This window comes from Barbus barbus, assembly GCF_936440315.1.
Source record: "Barbus barbus genome assembly, chromosome: 5".
NCBI lineage: Eukaryota > Metazoa > Chordata > Actinopteri > Cypriniformes > Cyprinidae > Barbus > Barbus barbus.
The window spans coordinates 8,425,529-8,447,138 of NC_136733.1; the positions used below are offsets into that span (position 1 = coordinate 8,425,529).

General features: G+C 35.5%; 1 protein-coding gene and 1 pseudogene across 4 annotated transcripts in view; one reads left to right on the plus strand and one right to left on the minus strand.

The window, feature by feature from the left end:
- smtnb (smoothelin b) overlaps positions 1–14,375 on the plus strand; it is a 72,385-nt gene extending 58,010 nt beyond the window's left edge. For 2 of the 3 annotated variants that reach the window (XM_079416364.1, XM_079416365.1), the window contains 8 exons: positions 1,066–1,239; positions 3,099–3,161; positions 3,250–3,313; positions 5,429–5,602; positions 5,690–5,810; positions 6,881–7,032; positions 10,273–10,441; positions 12,970–14,375. In XM_079416364.1, coding sequence (XP_079272490.1) covers positions 1,066–1,239; positions 3,099–3,161; positions 3,250–3,313; positions 5,429–5,602; positions 5,690–5,810; positions 6,881–7,032; positions 10,273–10,420 — 896 coding nt within the window. In that variant the 3' untranslated portion in view covers positions 10,421–10,441; positions 12,970–14,375. The remainder of the gene's footprint in view (positions 1–1,065; positions 1,240–3,098; positions 3,162–3,249; positions 3,314–5,428; positions 5,603–5,689; positions 5,811–6,880; positions 7,033–10,272; positions 10,442–12,969) is intronic. The other variant, XM_079416366.1, reaches the window with a different exon arrangement.
- Positions 14,376–15,079: 704 nt separating this feature from the next.
- LOC306870369 (selenoprotein M-like) lies at positions 15,080–21,168 on the minus strand (annotated as a pseudogene). Its single transcript has 6 exons — positions 19,034–21,168; positions 17,970–18,005; positions 17,781–17,815; positions 16,734–16,812; positions 15,549–15,769; positions 15,080–15,243 (listed from the first exon to the last, which is right to left on the minus strand). The product of its transcript is annotated as a selenoprotein M-like (transcript).
- Between the last annotated feature and the right edge of the window lie 442 nt (positions 21,169–21,610).

The following is a 21,610-nucleotide window of genomic DNA, read 5'->3' on the forward strand; positions in this document are numbered from 1 at the left end:
GGGTTTTGTCAATACTTAGACACTATTTTGCTAAATTTGGTGCTGGAACCTTGACTGGTTTCATATTTTGTGCAATGATTTCCATTTTTTTTAACCATTTTAAATAGAAGCATTATTTTTTATGTCAAGTTCTCAAATTGAATCAATAAATTCAATGGCTGTTTCCAATCAAATTAAATCAGTATAAAAAAATTCTGCACTGCAGAAGTATCACAGCTACGCCAAAGTGACATTTAGATGTATTTTGATGGACTGTTTAATGCAGCTCAGAGGTGGAATGAATGCAGTTACACACATGCAGCGGACATGATTTACCTTGCAGTTACAACTGCATAAATGATATGAAATTGTATTTTAAATATTAAACTATTACTGCCAGTAGATGGTGATAAGTTTAACGAACAAGTTTTTGAGCCAGTCCTGATTCAACTGATTCGTTCAAATGGTTGATTAATTCAGGAACGAAGCAAATGGGTCATTGATTTGTTCAAAAATGCACATTCTTTCAAAAACTAAACACCGTTGTCTGTTGCTCAGAGACACATACAGTTCTGTTTTAGATTTGTTTGCCACTTGAAATAGAGCATTAATAATGATGGTAATATTGATAATATAGTTTTTTAAATGCAACTCACAGTATTAGCCATATGTTTATTGAACTATTGTAAAAAATCATTATCACATTTGGTATCACATCAATATCACAATTTTCAGTCGTGCTGATATTCAGGAAAAACAACATGTCAGCTGGCACATTGTTAAAACAACAATTATGATAGTAAATATTGCACAACCTTACTATGGTGTTAATCTAAGATGTTAACGCTTTCACACAAGTGCTTTAAACATGATAGTGATAGTCTGAAGTGTGTGATTTCTGTCACTAGAGTTGCAAATAATGTTTTCAAACAAGTTTCTTCACACTCCATAGGCAGATAGTCTCGCCTATGTTGATTGTTGCAAAAGTACTAATATGGTCACTCATGTTTTGTGCATCCCTGGTCCATTCTCCATCTTTACCCTAATTTCTCTTCCTGACGCTGTTCATTTTGCCTGTGTCCTCAGACCAGAGAGAGAAGGAACGAGATCTGCGTCTGCAGGAGCTCAGACAGCAGCGGGAGGAGAAATCTCAGAAAGCCCGGGTGGGTGCAGACACCAGTGACGTCGTGATGAAGAAGATTGAGCGCTCCGCAGACGGCTCCACTATCAGTCACGTCACCAATCGCGTTTCCCATTCAGGTAGCACAGCAGTAATGTAATGAACTCTACTTGGCTGTATTTTGTTCCCTCTGTAGTCCACTTAAAATGTAAGGTTTATGTTCAAGATTTTGCAACAAAAACTATCATAGTTTTGTTTTACAAGACCTTGGGAATTAATTAATCTTTATTTAATATCACCAGACAGGTCAGCAGACTCCATTTTAGATTTTAAGAGCCCTCAAAGAAAATGCTCACTAGTAAAACTCATAAAATAATGAAGTATTTGTGTGCCTTTAAAATTGTATTCAGGTCAGTTTTGACCTGTAAATTTGGTGCATGCATCTTAAAAATCTGTAATTTCTGGTACAGGAATAAAACTGTGGAAATGGGTTAAGACATTTCCAAGACGGTTACATTGTATTGTATCAATTTTGACCTGAATATTAACTAAGGCTTTACACATGTCATTATGCTAACTTTTTACATCTGTTGGTTAGATTTGTCTCAAAAATACTTTTGTAAAGTATATTTGGTCTCTTTCCCATGCATCTCACACACTTATTTGTGTTGGTAAATGCACACAAGTAGTTCAAAAGAATGTAAATGAATCCGTTGATTTTATTTTACGTAATACTGGTAATTTTTAGATTAAATGTTCGGTAACACTTTATTTTAAGGTGTCATAATACAGAGTAATTACCTAATTAAGTGCTTAGTAGTAGCCGTTGTACTTACATGAAATGTACTCACCATGTAACTAAGTTATGGAACAGCCTGTACTTACAGTTTGTAGTTATGTAGATAATAGGCAGCTACTGTTACACATATGAAACAGACCGAGTCTGATACACAGATACTTGCACACTTAAGTACAATCACTTTATTTTAAGTAGCTTATGCCTGTGTAATATTCTGTAATTATAATGCAATTAGAAAGGTATTACATGCATTTAAGCTGTGTACTGGTGGGTTAAATAAAACTAAAGTGCAGTTGGATAAAGTACACTTAAGTACAACCTTGATACACTATTTTAAGTAGCTTATGTCTGTATACTTATATTTATAATTACGTATAAAGTCTGCAACACATATGCAACAATCTTTTGGTTACATAAGTATCTGTGTATCAGACTCGGTCTGTTTCATATGTGTAACAGTAGCTGCCTATTACATGTACATAATTACAAACTGTAAGTACAGGCTGTTCCATAACTTAGTTACATGGTAAGTACATTTTATTTGTAAGTACAACGGCTACTACTAAGTACTTAACTAGGTAATTACTCTGTATAATGGACACCTTAAAATAAAGTGTTACCAAATGTTCTTATATTGTCGCACTTTAATTTTAGGTCCTATTCTCACTATTAACTATGACTTTTGCCTCAGTAAAATCCCAATTTGCTGCTTAGTAATAGTTAGTAAGGTAGTTCTTAAGTTCAGGTATGGGGTAGGATTCTAGAATATGGCCATGCAGAATAGGGCATTAATATGTGCTTTGTATATACTAATAAACATCCAATATTCTAGTAATATGCATGTTAATAAACAGCTAGAATTGTTGCCTAAACTGAATTGTTACCTGTTATACATTTGATATAAGGATGTATTCAACTAAAATGTGTCTCATTAAAAAAAAAATGTTCATGACAGTGGTTTTTTCCATAGTTCATGTAAAAATTGAAATTTCAAAGAATTTCTTCATTTAATAAAAGCGGGAATTTTTTTTGTGTGTTACAGTAAAATACTTCTCTCTTATGATTGGCTGGCCACTTTAAAATGAGTAACAACACTTACAGCTGGGGGGTCCAGTTTTTTAATGCTGCCTGATCTTTCAACAAGAGTCTCTTGTTCTGTGTGTAATTTGATCATGACACTGTCATTGCTTGTGTGTGCAGATGATAGTGGCAGGACGTCCCGCAGCACTATTATGGAATCCAGCTATGTTCAAAAGACAGACAGTAAGTTTACTCTGTTTGTACTCAGTATTCAGTCTTACTTTCTACCAGCACCCACTTCAAACCCACTTTTCTCTTATTATCTCATCAGAAGGCACAGTGCAAACAAAATCCTACAGTTACTCCAGCACCACGTCCACGAGGAAGGTTGGCAGGTGAGTGCTTGAAGTCAACATGAACTCTTTTTGGTCCTGGTCTTATTTTATACACCGTAATAATTTTTTTAAATAATTCCCAAATAACTATTCAGACATTATATAACAGTAATGCCAGTTAATGGAATACCAACATAAAATGAAGTCCCATCCTACTGTACATATACTACTGTTCAAAAGTTAAGGTCGATAAGATTTTTTTCTTTGAAAGAAATTAGGCTAATACTTTTATTCAGCAAGAATCGTGAGTGTCGAGCAGAGGTGGAAAGTAACGAATTACATTTACTGTAATTGAGTAGTTTTTTAGTTTACTTCTACTTTTTAAAGTAATTTTTATGTAAATACTTACATCGTTGCATTGGTGGTTAAAATTAAGCTTTGGGAGTTTAGCAAAAGGTTTTGCACAAATTAGCCAAAAAGACAGTGGTGCAGTGTGCGATATCGTCTGCGACAATATCGTAGTTGTTGTTTTAATGATGTGCGATTTGACATTTTCAGTATTTAGCCAAAAACCAAACAAAACACTCCCTACTACCATGTGTGTGAAGTCTAGTAGATTAGACAAGTGTGCGCGCGCATTTAGAGTGTGTTGTTTCACTGCGTGATTCAGTCTGTTAAAATGCATTTAAAATGATCACAAAATTGAAGATATAGGTGCAGGAAATGTATATTTATATAATTTCATATAGTAAATCAATATCACACGAAGAGTGACGTTTTTCTCCAAAAATCAGCATGATTACAAATAGATTTTTTTTTTTACAACAGTTCAATAAACAACAAATTAATTAAGAGACTTGCGTTTTAGACACCACATTGCCTATTTTTTCGGCAACAAAAATAATCCCAAACACAGCCACAGCACTGTTTTGCATCTCTGAGCAACATGACGGTGGCTGTATCTGAAATCGCACCCTATACCGTTGAGTGTACATCGGTTGTACACTCGTTTTCGCGGTGCATTGTGGGATTGAATGAGTGCACTCGAGAACGTCCACTATGGTTTCGAACACCACTTAAAATGTCTGTCTCTTCAAATAGTGCACTATTTGAGGGTATAGGGGGAGATCTCGCATACAGCCGTGTTTCGTTCCTGAATGAATCAACTGTTTAAATGATTTGGTTCAGTCGCAATGACTCACTTATTAACAGTGACTTGGTGACACCTACTGGTGGTTTTAATTTGGCATTTAAAGTATTTTTTATTTTTTTTTATTTTTTTATATATATAATTTCAAATGAGTATTCAACATTTAATGTCTTAACAAAACATTATTTCTGCATTTGTTAAATGCATTCATGTCCTGCATTAAACAGTGTGTAAATACGTCTAAATGCCACTTCAGATGAAGCTTCTGTGTTTCCTCTGCATTGCAAAGATGAATTTTGTTGATACTGATTTAATTTGCCTGGTAACAGCCCAAATGTCTTATTATTCTAAATAACGGATTCCTTTAATTAAAAACAACTAGTTCGAGATTTATAGGCCTATCCCAGGGGTGTCAAACTGCAGAGTTTAGTTCCAACCATGCTCCAACACACATACCATGTAGTTTTCAAATAAGCCTAAATGATTAGATTAGTATAGATATAACCCTAATTAATTAGACCTAAATGATTAGTGTAGATATAACCCTAATTAAACACATCTCATCCAGCTATAACTGGATCAGATGTGTTTAATTGGGGTTATATCTATACTGTTGTAGGGTTGTGGCCCTCCAGGAACTGAGTTTGACACCCTTGGCCCATCTCATTTTTGCGTCCCTCCCACTGTTAAAAAGTAACTAAGTAATTTTTACTCTGAGTACATTTTAAATGAGCAACTTTTTACTTTTACTTGAGAAGATTTTTAGACTGGTACTTGTACTTAAGTAAAATTTCATTAAGGTAATGGTACTTTTACTTGAGTAAAATATTTGCGTACTCTTTCCACCTCTGGTGTCGAGACTGAGGAGGAGGGTGCAGAAGTATTTTGAGTTTGTGCTACAGTGCCCATTTCAACCACTAGCTGTCAATATTACATACTGCACCTTTAAGGCCTTTTGTCATAGTTGGGTGATTTATTCTGTAATGCATTGTTTCTTATATACTTTTCCTCTCTGTTTCCTTCAGTGTTTTTGACCGTGAGGACAACACATCTCGTAGCTCCAGCAGAACATCAGCTCTTGAGCGGAGACAGGTGGAGAGATCGGAGCTGATGAGGGCTCAGACATTACCCAAAATATCTGCAGCACAAGCACGAAAAGCCATGATCGAGAAGCTCGAGAACACTGGAGGCTCTGGAGGGTGAGCCTGTGGTTTTCACACACTTTCAGGCTCATTTAGCTGACAGAAATACCACCTGTTCAACAGCATTTCTCTTTCTGACTGTAGCAACTCAGCCATTACTCAAGTAAACAAGGTGCAGTGCTCCACAAGCTTTGGTGTCCCCAATGCGAACTCCATCAAACAGATGCTGCTGGACTGGTGCAGATCCAAGACCCGTTCCTATGAGGTAACTGGAGAAAAATCAGATCCTGAATGAAAAATGAAATCTCAATCATCATTTGCTCACCCTCAAGTTGTTCCAAAGCATTTTGGGCTTATTTTCTTTCATAAAACAGCATGTGCTTACAATTAAAAGTGAATGAGATATAGGGCTATCAAGCTCCAATAATGACAAAGCAGCACAAACTGCCCTAAAAACAGTCCTCAACTTGGAATATAGTTCATTGGTGTACTATAGAAAGTACTAAAGTAACTTCATATGAGGAACAGACTGAAATAGTAGTCATTATTCACTCATTTCTAATTTCTTATTCACACTTTTTCTGTAAGATTTGCTGTATTTGTTTAATTACACTACCATTCAAATGCCTGGGGCCAGTAAGTTATTTATAAGGGAATTAATACTTTTTTTTTTTTTTTTGGCAAGGATGCATTAGATTGAGCAAAAGTGTCAGTAAACACATTTGTAACGTTACAAAACATTTCTATTGGAAATAAATGCTGCTCTTTTTAACTTTTTATATCAAAGAACCGTGAAAAATTAAATATCATGGTTTCCACAAAAATATGAAACTGTACAACTGTTTTCAACATTGATAATAATCAGAAAGGTTTCTTGAGCAGCAAATCGGCATATTAGAATGATTTCTGAGGCATCATGTGACACTGAAGACTGGAGTAATGATGCTGAAAATTCAGCTTTGCATCACAAGAATAAATTACATTTTAAAACATATTCAAATAGAAAAGAGTTATTTTGAATTATCAAATAAATGCAGCTTTGGTGAGCAGAAGAGACATTTTTCAAAAACTTTTTTTTTTTATCCTACAATCCTAAACTCTTAAATGATAGTGTATATGAAGGCAGGTACTAAAACAAACTGACGTTGATTGTTTGCTGAAGTGTTTTACTCTATTTCTGATCCAATAAATGCAGCCTTGGTGAGCAGAAGAGACTTCTTTCAAAATCATTTAAAAATCTTACTGATCCCAAACAGTTGATTGGTAGTGTACGTTCCTATTGGCAACCGTTGCTCTCTGTCTTCATATTGTTTCTTTCTCCTCCATGTCATGAAGAATGTGGACATCCAGAACTTCTCCTCCAGCTGGAGTGATGGCATGGCGTTCTGTGCTCTGGTGCATAACTTCTTTCCAGAGGCCTTCGATTACTCCAGCCTCAGTCCCGCAAACCGCAAGCAGAACTTTGAGGTTGCCTTCAGCACAGCAGAGTGAGTCCAGGGTCGCATATATCACATGATCAAACACATACAAAAGAATCAAGAACCAATAAAAATGCAATTCAAATGTAATTTTCTGCACTACGGGGCGAATTCACTAAACAGTTGCTTCTGACGTCAAGCTCAACCAGTTGTATGTTCTTCCTTGGTGTGTTCATATAGCACTGTTCATTAATACATTCTTACATTAACATGCTGCATTTAATGTCACAATTTATAAACGAATGTTATTCTTTAGGGACAAAACACACACACTATGCGAATAAGGCGTTTTAGAAACATCAGCCTCATGCAATTAATGTGTTGCTGTTACCGCAGATGGAAAGCTGGCAGCAAACAGTTGTTTGTGTACAAGTGTTTTAATTCCGTTATAACCAGGCAAATATCCAGACATGTCACGCGCACTTTCTGCATCTTGAGCTGATCAAGTGCCTGGATATCACAGCGGTGGAGCGAGGCTGTACAGTCTCTGTAAACGAGACCAGATTGAGGTGGTCTGCTGCATCCGCTACAGCCTACTGCTCAGAACCATCTGCAGAAATGTGCTATGCAGATTCTGTTCAAACATATTTTTGCCTATTTTGATTGATTTATTTTCTGAATCAGATTTAGAGACCATGCAGAGAGCGTGTGCAATAGAGGCTCAACTATTTCTTAGTGAATTCCCCCATGTTTCTAATATTGTCAAACTCCAAATAACACACTTCGGCAAACAATCAACGTCAGTTTGTTTTAGTACCTGCCTTCATATACACTATCATTTAAGAGTTTAGGATTGTAGGATTTAAAAAAAATGTTTTTGAAAAAATGTCTTGCTCTTCTGCTCACCAAGGCTGCATTTATTTGATCAAAAATACAGTAATATTGTGAAATATTATTACCATTTAGAATAACAGTTTTCTATGTGAATATATATATATATATATATATATATATATATATATATATATATATATATATATATATATATATATATATAAATATTTATTCCTGTGATCAAAGCTGAATTTTCAGCATCATTACTCCAGTCTTCAGTGTCACATGATCCTTCTGAAATCATTCAAATATGCCGATTTGCTGCTCAAAAATAATTTCTGATTATTATCAATGTTGAAAACAGTTGTGCTGCTCCATATTTTTGTGGAAACCCTGATGCATTTTTTTTTTCAAGATTCTTTGATAGTAAAAGCAGCATTTATTTGAAACTTTTGTAACATTAGAAAGATCTTTACTGTCTTTTTTGATTAATTGAATGCAGTAATTAAAAGGTAAATGTTTTTGTAAATGCATTTCTTTGTTTCTGAGCCTTTTTTAATACAGCCAAATTTATAACAAGTTCTTCTTATCTGCATCTCCAGTTCTCTCAGATTAGTCATCTTTTAATAGCTGTCATTTCCTTGAGTCTGTTCCACTTAAATAACTAAACCTTAATTAATAGTTTTTTCAATTATGATTTAAATTTCTCCTCTGCTTATTTCCTTTTTCGCTTCCCAGTTAACCTAACATTCATGCATTTCTAAATGAGAAACATCCAGCTGAACGCTCACAAGTTTCCCCAGAATAGTGTCTGCTAACAGAAGAGCATTACTCGAAGTCAGTATTGTTGCTGACCTGAGAATAGGCCTTAACCTGCTTCCCCTTTGGTTAGTTTGTGTCCAGGTAAATCCAGTAGACACTTTCTCATTTCATTTTCCTCCACCTGACTGTGAGCACTGGTTTATCTCACTACCCCAACTGTTGTCATCATTAAAGGCACCATCTGTAATTGCTGTTGTGGCCTAAAGGTGAATTCATATTTGGTTATTTAAGCCACTGTACTGTTGTTTGCTAGTTACTAGTACTGCAGCGTTCAGCGGTCTCAAGCAGATCACGAGCTCCGTTGTCATTGTTTCCAATGGTAGTTGCCACATTGCGTCAGTTATTTAAGGTCTTTGCACACAGAGTCTGAAATTTTCGTGTGCGTATTCGTCATGCTTTCCTATCAAAATGCTTGCTACAGATGCGAAAACGCAGAAAATTTTACCTGATCCAAAAAAAATTATGAGACGGAAGTTTCAGAGGCAGTGTGTAAACATGATTGACACAACGTGATATCGTATTTATTTTATAAAACATTTAGCGATCATGTGTTGTCATTTTATAGAGAACAAAATATCTTTTGATAATTATTATCGTTTTAGTGCCCAGCCCTAGTCTGAAGTAAGACAGTAAACCAAAACATGTAAACATTAGCATCTCTTTATATGTATTAAATCATTACATTCTGTGACAGCTTGAAGCTCTCATACTACTCTGACTTTTGACTGGAAAAAGTCAAATGAGAATGGTGTCAAACTGCTCAATGAATATCCAGTTTCACTCAGTCACTCACATTATGAACGTACTAAACAGCGATTGACATTTGGAGCATTTGTTTCAGAACCTGGTATATTTTCTCCATTAGTTTGGATTTAGGCATGAACACGACAGTCACCCAAAGGACCAACGAACCAAGTTGTATCATAATTTGAACACATGAATTATAGCAGTTGAAAATCAAAAAGTGCCCCTTCTCATTGCTCTTCTCTGAAACAGGCATGTTGCAAGGATGCTGTCCCAACAAAAGCCATCATGCTCAAACTGATAAATTCTCTATTGTGACAATATGACAATGTTTCATTATGAAAGCGAAATTCATCTTTGTAACAATGTAAGTCCCTGTTTTGAATCAAAAAACACTATTGGTGTTTTTTGAAAATGCCTTAAGTCTCTTTGTGAATACCTGGCTTGATTAGGGTTTTTTACAAGCATTAACAGATGTGTGCCTTTAAGGAGGTCAGTCTCCACCGCTCCAGCATGATCCCATCACTGAGCTTCTACTGGCTGTTTTACAGTCAGACAAACAGTGTTTGTCTGGAAACGAAGGGTTTCATGTTTAGTCGTCACTTTTTGCATTGCTGTTATTGTCTCCATACTGTATGTTGGTGTTGTTCACAGTCACTTTTGCATAATGAGGTCACAGAATGGATGCAATGTTGCTCTTTTTGATGTTTGTCTTTGCACATGTATTTATGAATGCAAGGCATGAAAACACAGTTACATATGTTGTCATCACTGAGTTTAATGTTGGCTTTTTGATTTTGTCTTGTGTGTCTCATTTCTCTCTCCTCACTGGCCTTGTATATCCCACTTGTTTCTGTCCTTTTTCTGTCGTCTTTCCTTCCTCTGTCCCCCACCTCGGCGTGAGAGTAGGAATTTGGCAGACTGTCCGCAGCTTTTGGATGTGGAGGATATGGTGCGGATGCGGGAGCCGGACTGGAAGTGCGTGTACACGTACCTCCAGGAGTTCTACAGGGGATTGGTGCAGAAGGGCTTGGTCAAAACCAAAAACTCCTCCTAGGGTCAAAACTCAGAGCAAACGGTGAGAGCCAGATCAGATCTTTGAGGAGAAACTCAGCTCAGTCAATCTTGGGACTAGCAAGAATTAAACATGATGGAGCAAACTAACCTTTAAAAAATTTCCTTCTAACATTCAATGAAAAAATAGAGAGTAAAATAAAAAGAAATCAAAGTAGTAGTAATGATCAGGACGAGACTGACAATTAGAGAATCGGGAATGTTTTTTTGTTTTTTTTAAATTGATTTGGCTTTAATTGGTTGGAGAAATGTATTTTTATTGCGGAATTAAAATGAACTCATATTTTAAAATGGAAAAAATAGACACATTAAATCAGTAATACCGCATATAGTGACCCCCAAACCGTATTTGCACACTAAAAATGTATGAATATCACTGTTAGATATTAAAATATCAAAAACAAGTGGCATTATGTTAAAGGTGCACTACAGGGATGCACAATCTTGGGTAAAACGGACAGTGCAATATGTTGTTTTTCTGTGATAAGATTTTGCAATGTAAAAAAATACAGGAATTTTCACCAGATAAAATAGCTATATTTGGAAATAAATAATTATTTCAGAATGATTGTGATGATTTTGTTGGTAAGCGTATCTGCATAAAGCATTTTTGTTTTCTCTGAAGACTTTAATTTTTTTGGAGTGTGGACCATACTTTAGGGCTGTGCAGTTTTAGTAAAAAATGAAAAATTTGGATTTATTCTTCAGAAGAACTAACTCAAACCTCTTTCAGTTACTATAAAGTGAACAGTTATAAAAAAAATAATAATTCTGCTTTCGTTTTCCTACAGTAGGCCAGTTTTCTTTAGTTTTCCTTTTTGATCCTTTCAGTATGACTATAAAATAAAGATTTTTTTATATTTATAGTATAACATAATAAATGTATGGCAATAATACTATTGTACAGTAAATGTATTTATAGTACACTGTAAAATTGCGGTACTTATGGTATGTGACCCTGGACCACAAAACCGTCATAAGGGTCAACTTTTTGAAATTGAGATTTCTACATCATCTGAAAGCTGAATAAATAAGCTTTCCATTGATGTTTGTTAGGATTTGGCTGAGATACAACTATTTGAAATCTGGAATCTTGAGGGTGCAAAAAAAAACTAAATATTGAGAAAATTGCTTTTAAGGTTGTCCAAATTAAGTTTTTAGCAATGCATATTACTAATCAAAAATTAAGTTTTGATATATTTACGGTAGGAAATTTATAAAATATCTTCATGGAACATGATCTTTACTTAATATCATAATGATTTTTGGCATAAAAGAAAAAAGATAACAGGAATATTTAATAAAAGCTGTTTTATTTCACACAGAGAGGCTGTATCACTGGGAAGAAATATTATTATTATTACATGATGAGCCTAGTACTACTCACCTACACCTGCATGAACTGACTTCATACAGCCACTGAAAAACACCAGCTGGTTAAAAGTCACTGCAATAATTCAGGTTGAGAAAACATCATATATAAGCAGATGCCACTTGGTTTTGATATTTTCAGATATTTCAAGTCAACATATTAGATCCAGTTATAGCACACCTGGACATTGAGCTTAAAAGGTAAGGCCTTTTGGTCTCACACACGCACCATGACAGGTATTGGTGTTTATCAGCGTTCTGTTAGTAAGTTTCTGACAATTAGCATAACAAAATATTGTGCGTCTGCCAGCTAACCCGCTTTTGTCAGAGAAAAAACGTATGAAACGACAGACTGAAGCAGTGAAGACACTGATGCCCAAACATGGTCTTGCTCATAGACATGTGAAATGAGCCATCAACCCATCAAAGCCTGGCCTGCTCAGATACACTGCTTTAGCTACCGATGTAAAGAGCACATCGGACACTAAACAGAAGCTTGTTCTTGGCACATGCTGAATGTTTGCTATCACAGCTTCGAGAGATTTCCCTGTATATCAATGATACTGAAATAACGTGATGATCCACTTGCATATAGCAATAGCTCTATATTTTTATGTAGAGAAAAAAAAAATGAGCATGATATATTTTGTGGAAAATGTAAAAAAAAAAAAAAGCACATTTATTATTTAAAGAGTATTACAATGTATTTTGTAACCCCCACCCCACCCCGCATTATATCAATCAAATAGGTCAATATTTTATGTAGGCCCATTGATACTATGCATGCTTTTTAAAAATTTTATAACCAATTTCATGTTAACGTATATAATATTTTGTGAATTTATTTTGGTGTAGTGCATCATCTCAAGTTGTGTTGTTGGAGCATTACTGTAAACTTTTTTTTTTTTTTTTCACAAACAAATCGAAATGAATTTCTGTGGTAGTCGACAGCATGCTGTCAATACATTTTAACTGTATACTGCTTCAAAATGAGCAGGAGTTGCTTTATTCTCCAGTACATAGTGAGTCAATTCTCTGTCTCAAATGGCAGTGCTGCACCCTGTTGGTTAGGCAAATCAACTGCACAGAGTTAGTGTAGCATATAAAGCATCATTTCATTTGCATTGTTTTATCATTTTTCTGTGGTTGTCTTTTCATTAGGGCCAATGCTAACTGCATGCCCCTGCTGGAGGTGGAGGACATGATGATCATGGGTAAGAAACCAGACTCCAAGTGTGTGTTCACGTATGTTCAGTCACTGGTGAACCATCTGCGCAAGCATGAGATGATGATGGCGCGGGCGCAGCAGACCACTGACTTCTGATGCTCAACACGCTATAACGTTTTTTCATTCCGATCCTGTTACATTTCAACAGTTAAAATTGTGTTTACTTTCCAGACAGATCCAAACAACTCCTCCTGTAACAGCTGTCTTTTTTTTTTTTACACTAATTTGTTTAAACGAACAGTAGTTTGCTCCAAAAAAAAAAAGTTACCAAAAAATGAAAATTGCAAGGTTATATTTAATGTAACTCCCAAGATGCCTCTTACTTGATTTCATGTGCTAAAAACGAAACATGATTTTATGTTGATTGCCCATATCTATGGTTTTAAAAGCTTTTTACGGTACTGTTGCTGTTAATGGAGCTGAGACCTGCATGCTTTCACAAGCTTACTTGAAGTTTTAGTTCTGTTTCAAAAAGAAATGAAGGATATGTTTATTTGTACGCGATATTGTTTATTTAAAAACTTTGCAAGAATATTAATCTCACTTGCTTGTTATGGCTTCAGCCGTTGAGTGCAAGATGCAGCTCATGAACTGTTTTTAAATGTTTTTCTCTTAATTGAAAGTTTGGTTTTACACTGAACACAGAGCAGATATCAGACGTCTGCCTCGTTCTTCTTAGCGAGAATTGATCATACACATTTTGAAGTGATATCAAATACACAAACATGCATGTATAGATGCACTTATGATCTGTCCTTATTTATGGATGAGTCCATTTTGGATTTGTTGATATTCCTGAACTTCATTTGGACGAAGTGAAGTTTGTCCCAAAACATAAGCTTAAAGGGTCTGTTTTTGTGCATCTTTACAACTTGGCTTTCAGCCAGAAACAAAGTGTAATTTAAACAGTGTATATATGAGTAAGCCTAGTCTTGAGTCAATTTGAGAAGAATATTTTAGCAGTAAATTCACCTGAAAAGGTCAGTGTTGTTTATATATTTGGTTCTAAAGATGGTTGTTTTAATGACTGCACATAATTTAATTTTGAAGATGAAACACAGCTACTGCAACAGCCACGCACACTGAAAGGTGAACATTAACATTATAATGTTTGTACACACTCATTCATAAACTATTGTTCACTCAGTATTTCCCTCAACCATGGTTTTGTATAGTAATCATTAAAACCATAAATGACACCAAAAAATGTTTGTCACATTGCATTTTCTGAAATAGGAAATCAAAAAAATGTAATCATAGTGAGTCCAACAAGACTTTACAATGAGCTAAATGACTCGAGATCATTTTATATAAATACATTTAAATGTTTTATTGATGGAAAAAAATGGCAAGTTAAATTGAGCAAAACTCCCAAAAAGCATACTACTGTATGTGTATAAAATGATCTGTCTATTTCTAGATCTATGTAGGTAGATGGATAGATAGTAGTGCTGTCAAACGATTAATCGCATCCAAAATAAAAGTTTGTTTACATATGTGTGTGTGCTGTGTATAAATAAATTATAATTTAAGAAAAGTTATATTTTTATATTACAAATATTTATAATATAAATGTATACAATATATATATATCCTGTATACAATAAAATATATCCTGTGTTTTTATACTATATATACATAAATATACACACATATATTACATAACATTTATTTTGGATGTGATTAATCGTTTGACAGCACTAATAGATAATTTTTTTAATTATTATTTAAAGTCCAAATTATGATTAAATGAGCCACATTTGAAGTCATTGTCTTATGTGGATCTGACCACATCAGTTGAATTTTATATCTTGTGTGAAATTGTTGCAATGTAAACACCACATAAATAGCATGCAATTAAGCTGCGGAACTATTTTACTGCTGTTATTAATAATGTCATTATTGAACATTGGTCTTATCAAACTTCTCTTGCATTACCATGATTTCACAACTTTCAAGACTTAAAAAGATAATTTTTTTTTTTCTTCCAGGACTTTTTCATAATTTTTCTTGTATAATAATATAAAAAACAATCATTCGCTGTGATGTTTAAGCCATTTATTTTCTCAGTGGTACCTTTATGCTCCCACAGTCTGTTTGGAGGCCCGATTTGTGCCCATGAGAACAGAAATCATCAGTCCGCAGCCAGTCTCAGGCTTTTATAGCTGTGGACATCATTAACGTCCCCTTTGGGCAGAAATAAGGTTCTGTACAGAACAGTGAGAGCAAACAACCGTTACAGTTCACTGCCACAAACATGAACTACTCGCACACATGTAAGCTCTCACACTTACACTGAATTTCTAAATGCATATTTTCCAATCAGTGTTTTAACTTCGTAACATCACTCATAATCAAATCAAGTTGCTGAATGTGTGTTGACAGTAGTAGGAACTATTTTTAAACATTAATGTGGCCACGTTAAACTCTGGAGAGAGCTCGTCTGGCTCAGTTTCAGCTCTCACGGTAATTGTAAATCAAGTAGGTCTCACACCACTGGCATATCTCTTACATAAGGGGTTACAAATCTGTGTGCTGGGAATCAGCCTCTGATTGGTCAGTATCAGTCTTAGGAGGCGGGCCGGTGGATTGGCCCTCAAAGGGACTGTCTTTCGCTGGAGCGAAGCGGAACTCCTCTGGCACTTGGTCTTCGGGATTCTCTTTTTTATAAAAGCCCAGTGTTGCCAAGAGTTTGTTAATCTCAGCGCGAGTCATTTCAGATAATGGGATTCTCTGAAAGACAAACACACAGCTCTGTTTATAAGTATGAGATAAGAAAAACAGAAGTGCATCACATCATTTCTTAAATGTTTAAGAAAAATAAAAACTCACTCATGAGGGGGAATCTATTAAAGCTACAGTAGCCTACACTGTAACTTTGGTCCCATCTAGTGATTAAAAATAAAACAGCATGCGTCTTTCGTTTTTGGTTGTGCTACTCTGCGTAGATGAATGCGGTTCGAGGCACCGGTGATACCTATTTGGGACATATTAAATAACGGTTTTTGTTTTGTTTTGTTTTTAAACCGGTTTGATCCATGATCTTTTTTCTTGTTCTTTTGATAAAACACGACACGTACTGCCAGTTGGCATATGCACGCGAAATCCGTCCCGACAGCTCTAAAATGTAAATCTTATGTTCGAAATTAACGCGGATGAAAGCGAGTCTGATAAATAGTTACAGTCTTTATAATGGCAACTTTCACAACTGTTTGATACATGCATGAAAGGGAAACTCCTACAAATGTATATGCAATAAGGTCAGATTAAATATCTAGTTTGAACAATGTACAGAGCCTAAATGCATGAATATTGTGTAGTAAGCAGCATTGCCTCTGTTTATGCAGAACCGACGCTGTACAGAGACTCAAGTCAATGCCTTTTCAGTGCTATTTTATTCACTGCATGTCTTTAATAAAGTCTGACAGTAGTTTCTTTTTATTAGTTTCTGTTGACGCAAACTGTTAGTAGCTAAATCAGGCTCTGAATGGTTAAAAACTATCAATGCAGCGGACATATCATGTAAGTGGCAATCTCCAGAAAAGACTTCTGACACTTTTGTGAGGGTTGCGCTAGACAGAATAAACAAAGTGCTTGTGGTTTTTCTACAGAAATGGTAGTCTGAGGTTGCTAATCCTGGTTTAAAATGATGTTGAAATTATAATTACAAATTGCTAAGCATTGACATTTTACTTACATCTAGTTCTTCATAGTAGTGGTTGAGAAGGACGAGTTCAGGGTCGGCCCCAGGAACGTGCTTCATCACCAGGTTGTGGCTGAACGGATGAACATTAAGGATATACTAAACACTTAAAGCTGCCTACTGCCTGACATATATCAGAAATAAGTATCCTGAGAATTACACCCGTCTCTGTCACAGCCTTAGATTCCGTTAAGGTGTCAAAGATTTGCATTCCAGCTAAACAAAGAAATGATTGAAAGGTGAAGGATGTGGATACACCACTGGATATCACATGACAATGACCTGAACTGTTTTAAAGCTGTAACCCTGTAAAGGTTTCATTTTTTTGATTGAATTACAGAACAGACTTCTGTCCCACCACAGAAAGCATGGTAACCTTAGCTGAAGCTGGATGTTGTAGCTTGAGAACTAGAGTAAGAGCTGCAGCAAAGACACAGAATATAAGTCTGGAGGGAAGTGAGAAGGGAGTGGAAACAAAGATTGTAAAAAGATACATTTAAGAACGAAAGGTGCTGTTATTGTTTTCTAGATGTATATATTTTAGATTCAACATAAGTTGCCTTTATAATATTAAGGAGCCTTAACATTTTTAATATATGAATACTGATTAAATGGAAAAAGAAATTGATAATTGAATGCAAAATGTATTCATTAATGCAGCATTTTGTTACAGTAAATGTCTTGACATTTCTATTAGTCCTCTATAATGACAACTCAAAATATGATGGAATAAATGACCAATTTATTAATATATATATATTTTTTTTACATTGACTTCAGATATTTAAAATTATTTCATGTTTTAATATGTAGATAAATGCATCGTAATAAATAATTGTAAAAGCAATGTTTAAATTGCAATAAAAAAGAACCTGTCAATTGGTTAATCCAATTTTTATTGTTATATTTAACAACACTTATATATGCATTAAATTAATTTTTCAAAAATGTCAATTTGTAAAGTGTTTTATTTTCATTTTTTATCGACATTCTTGTTTTCCATAACTGATTGACTGGTCATCTGGTGATTTTAAAGGATACTAAAGAGGAATGTCCTGGGTCACAAAGGCCTTGACCTGTTATGAATTGAGAGGAGAAAGAAGTAAATAATACAACATAACCAGATGAGCTGATGTGAAGTTTCCAGTAATACTTTTCATTACAGTTGTTTGTCTAGAGCACATGAACATCACAGCGATGATATACAGTATGAAGTGAATGTAAGCTTACCTCCCTCAGCCTATTCAGCTGTCATCCACCACATGTCTGGTGAAAGTTGAGAAATAAGAAATGTAGAAACGAATAAAGTACACTTCTTGTCATTAATGTTGCATAAATATTGTTACACGACTGTTATTTAGGTTCTCTAATCTGATTAGCCATCAGAGATCCAAGAGCACGGGGACTTCTCATTCATGATTTGGGTGGGTTTGGATGGTTTGACTCTGTCTGTTGATGCTCTTACAAAGAAATACAAAGCAACTTTTCAGCCCAACAGCACAATAATGTGTGGTGCTGCTGTTGTCCAACACTTTAATAATGAAAGTTAATAGAGTAAGGGATTTTGAACAAACATTGAGGGAATGAGTCAATGACTCAAAGACCATCACTTGTCGCCACCTTGTAAGGTGTAATCTTCAGAAAGAGTCATTGGAAAATCTTTACCACAAACTAAATATCAGTCTCAAATGCAAAATGAAAACAGTGAAAGTCTCTGCTTGTTGGAGTTTATATCACTACTCAACCAATTAAATTCAAAGACAAATGTTGTTTAATTGTTTTTTCTAAGAATATGTACTATTTTGGGGTATTCCATTGCTTTCTTAAATATTTTCCTCAGGCTAGACCTGACTTTTATTTTGACATTGAATTTTTCTGCAGCAAAACGCTGGTTTCATTTCGAAACGTATTCTTAAGCTTAAGCATTAATCCATACACAAATACTTAAGCTTATAAAGAGTAATTAGAAGCCTTGACTAAAAAGCTATTTGAGCCATTACCAATCTCTTATTGTTCACCATTGAGGCAGCACAGATCTGCTATATCCTTACTCTAGGGATTAATCCCTAGAGTAAGGATATAGCAGATCTGTGCTGCCTCAATGCCTACACCTTCATCAAAAACACGTCGGAGCTTTGCCAATTTAAACAAACGACTAGTTACACAAACCGGTTACAGTAAGTGTTTACAGGTCAGTTCTGATGTTTGCAAGCCGAGTAGGCTATCTCTCTCTGAGTCTGATACCGAGCGCATCACCCGCTGGAGACTGAGGCTGGATGAAGGGTTTCACTCACCTCCACTCTGGCTTTCGCTAAACCATCGAGTTTTTTCGTGTCCACTTCATATGATAAGATGACTGAGGGAAACAGGGCAGTGAAGATCAGCGTCCACATGCTGCCGGAGACGATGCTCTCTACACTGACTCTGCCACGTCACGGCGCTCATATTTCGCTTTCTCTTTTTTTCTTGCTGTATTTGAAGGGAACAGCTATCGCTATCTAGAGGCAGAGAGTGAAATTCCCCATAAGTGTGAAATGGGTGTAAACGGGACAACGGATTTAGTGATAACATGATACAATTTCAGTGTTTGCTCTGGGTTTGTGTGACAGTAGCCTATTTTACAAGGGTATTACAAATATATGTGGGAAAACATTTATTTCATAATGATATTTTCTCCCATTTTAAATTCTTATTATCCAATGAAATTTTTGTGCATTTTTTTCAATAAAAGGTCAAAAGGATTAACAATGCAGATTAGTTTTCACAGTCTTCTTTGATCATATTTACCAAGGGTGCCAATATTTTTGGCCATGACTGTATGTGACAAACCAATCATAAAAGCAGATGAATACAGACAAAAAAAAAAAATAGACTATACACTTTATTAAGTGTAATTAATTGTATTATTTCCTTGTAGTTGTTCTTTAATTAATAATAAAAAAAGTGTTAAAAAAATATCTAGTTTGAACAATGTACAGAGCCTAAATGCATGAATATTGTGTAGTAAGCAGCATTGCCTCTGTTTATGCAGAACCGACGCTGTACAGAGACTCAAGTCTGGTGTGCACCAGAGTGTGAAATACTGTAGAAGACACTCTGACCAGTGGCAGTTTCAGCTTACATAATCACTCTCGCAAACACATAAACATCTTATCTTATTAAAATGGCTCACTTTCTGTAGCAAGACATAGAACACAGTCATATCTCGTAATAAAATTTTATATCTTAGATAAACCCAATGCAAATAAACATACATGCAACACACGATTCTAGTATATGCACAGTACATACTGAAGTGCTGGGGTGAGATATATCACAAAGTGGGGACTTTCTTATAAGATGCTGTTATCAAATTAATGGTATGACCGGTGCATTCAGAATGCAGCTCCACAGCAACCAAACAGAAATTTAAACATCAACCTGCCCATCAATGGTTAATTGTAATTACTAAAATATTTCAAACAATCTGTTTATTATTGCTCATAAATAGAGTTAATGATTCTACAAACATTTCAGCATGTCATGCATAAATCATGTAATCACTTAAAGTCAGCGTGAAACAGCATGATCATCTTTTCTTCACTATTGTGACATATATCTGAGTGAAACAGCTTTTTGAATGAAAAAGGGGTGTAGGATTAGCGCAACACAATAGACATGGAGGACCAGGGTCACATTGTAGGCCCAGATGATCAAGGTGGAGTTGAAGGGTTAGAGGAGCGAGGCATATATATATCCGCGAAAACTGCCAAAAATGCTGTATTACGTGTGCCAGGCCAGTAGTTGGCGCTGTCACCTTGTTAGTAAACAGTACATGTAGGGAAGCGATGATTAGCTCTTTGTGGGCGGGAGTTTCGTCACTAAAATCACCACACCGACTGTTGCTCTACTCCTCATTCATAGCGATAGCAGCTTTAGCTGCCTTAGCAAACTCTGGAGCAGCAACAACACTACCATGTACTCCACCATGGTCGTGTATGTTTGTTCGCGCTTGCCTTTACAATCGACATGTACTGCGCATGTCTACATACCTAACACGTGCTACGCACGTGCATGAAATTTTCAAAGATTCCCATATTGGGTGTTTACACGAAAACGATAATGGTGGCGTTTTCAAAAACGTATGCGTTTTCAGTCCCCAAAACGCTTTTGTCATGTAAACGAACAGGCAAAATGCATAAAAAATTTCCTGACCCAAAATGTCATCTTCAGGTTGGTGTCGTCAAAGATGGTGCACCTCATCAACACACAAAACCACAATGCAATCACAATGGAAACCACACTTAAAGGGGTCATATGACGTTACTAAAAAGAACATTATTTTTTTGTATTCGGTGTAATGCAATGTGTTTACACGGTTTAAGGTTCAAGAACACATTATATTTCTACATACCATACATTATTGTTGCTCCTCTCTGTCCTGCCTTTCTGAAACGCATCGATTTTTACAAAGCTCATCATTCTGAAAAGTGCAGTGTGCTCTGATTGGCCAGCTATCCAGTGCATTATGATTGACCGAATATCTCACGGAAATGTTATGCCCCTTACCATATTTGGAAAATAAGCCTCCATGACGGCGGCGGCAACAATACTACAGCGAGAATAAAAGTTACATCTTCTTTCTTTGTGTATACATGTAGGCGGTGTTATGCAAATGTTCCCACACAGTGACGTAGATTTGTGGGGGCATGTTTTAATTAGGTGTTTTAGGAAGACATGGAAGAGGCTTAACTTTTAGAAAGAATATCTCTTTGGGTTTTAGACTTTAATCTTTGCGACTTTACTGATCTTATATATGCACAAACAGCTTGTAACACTCCAAAGACAAAAAGAAAACATGAAATCACATCATATGACCCATTTAAGTAAAC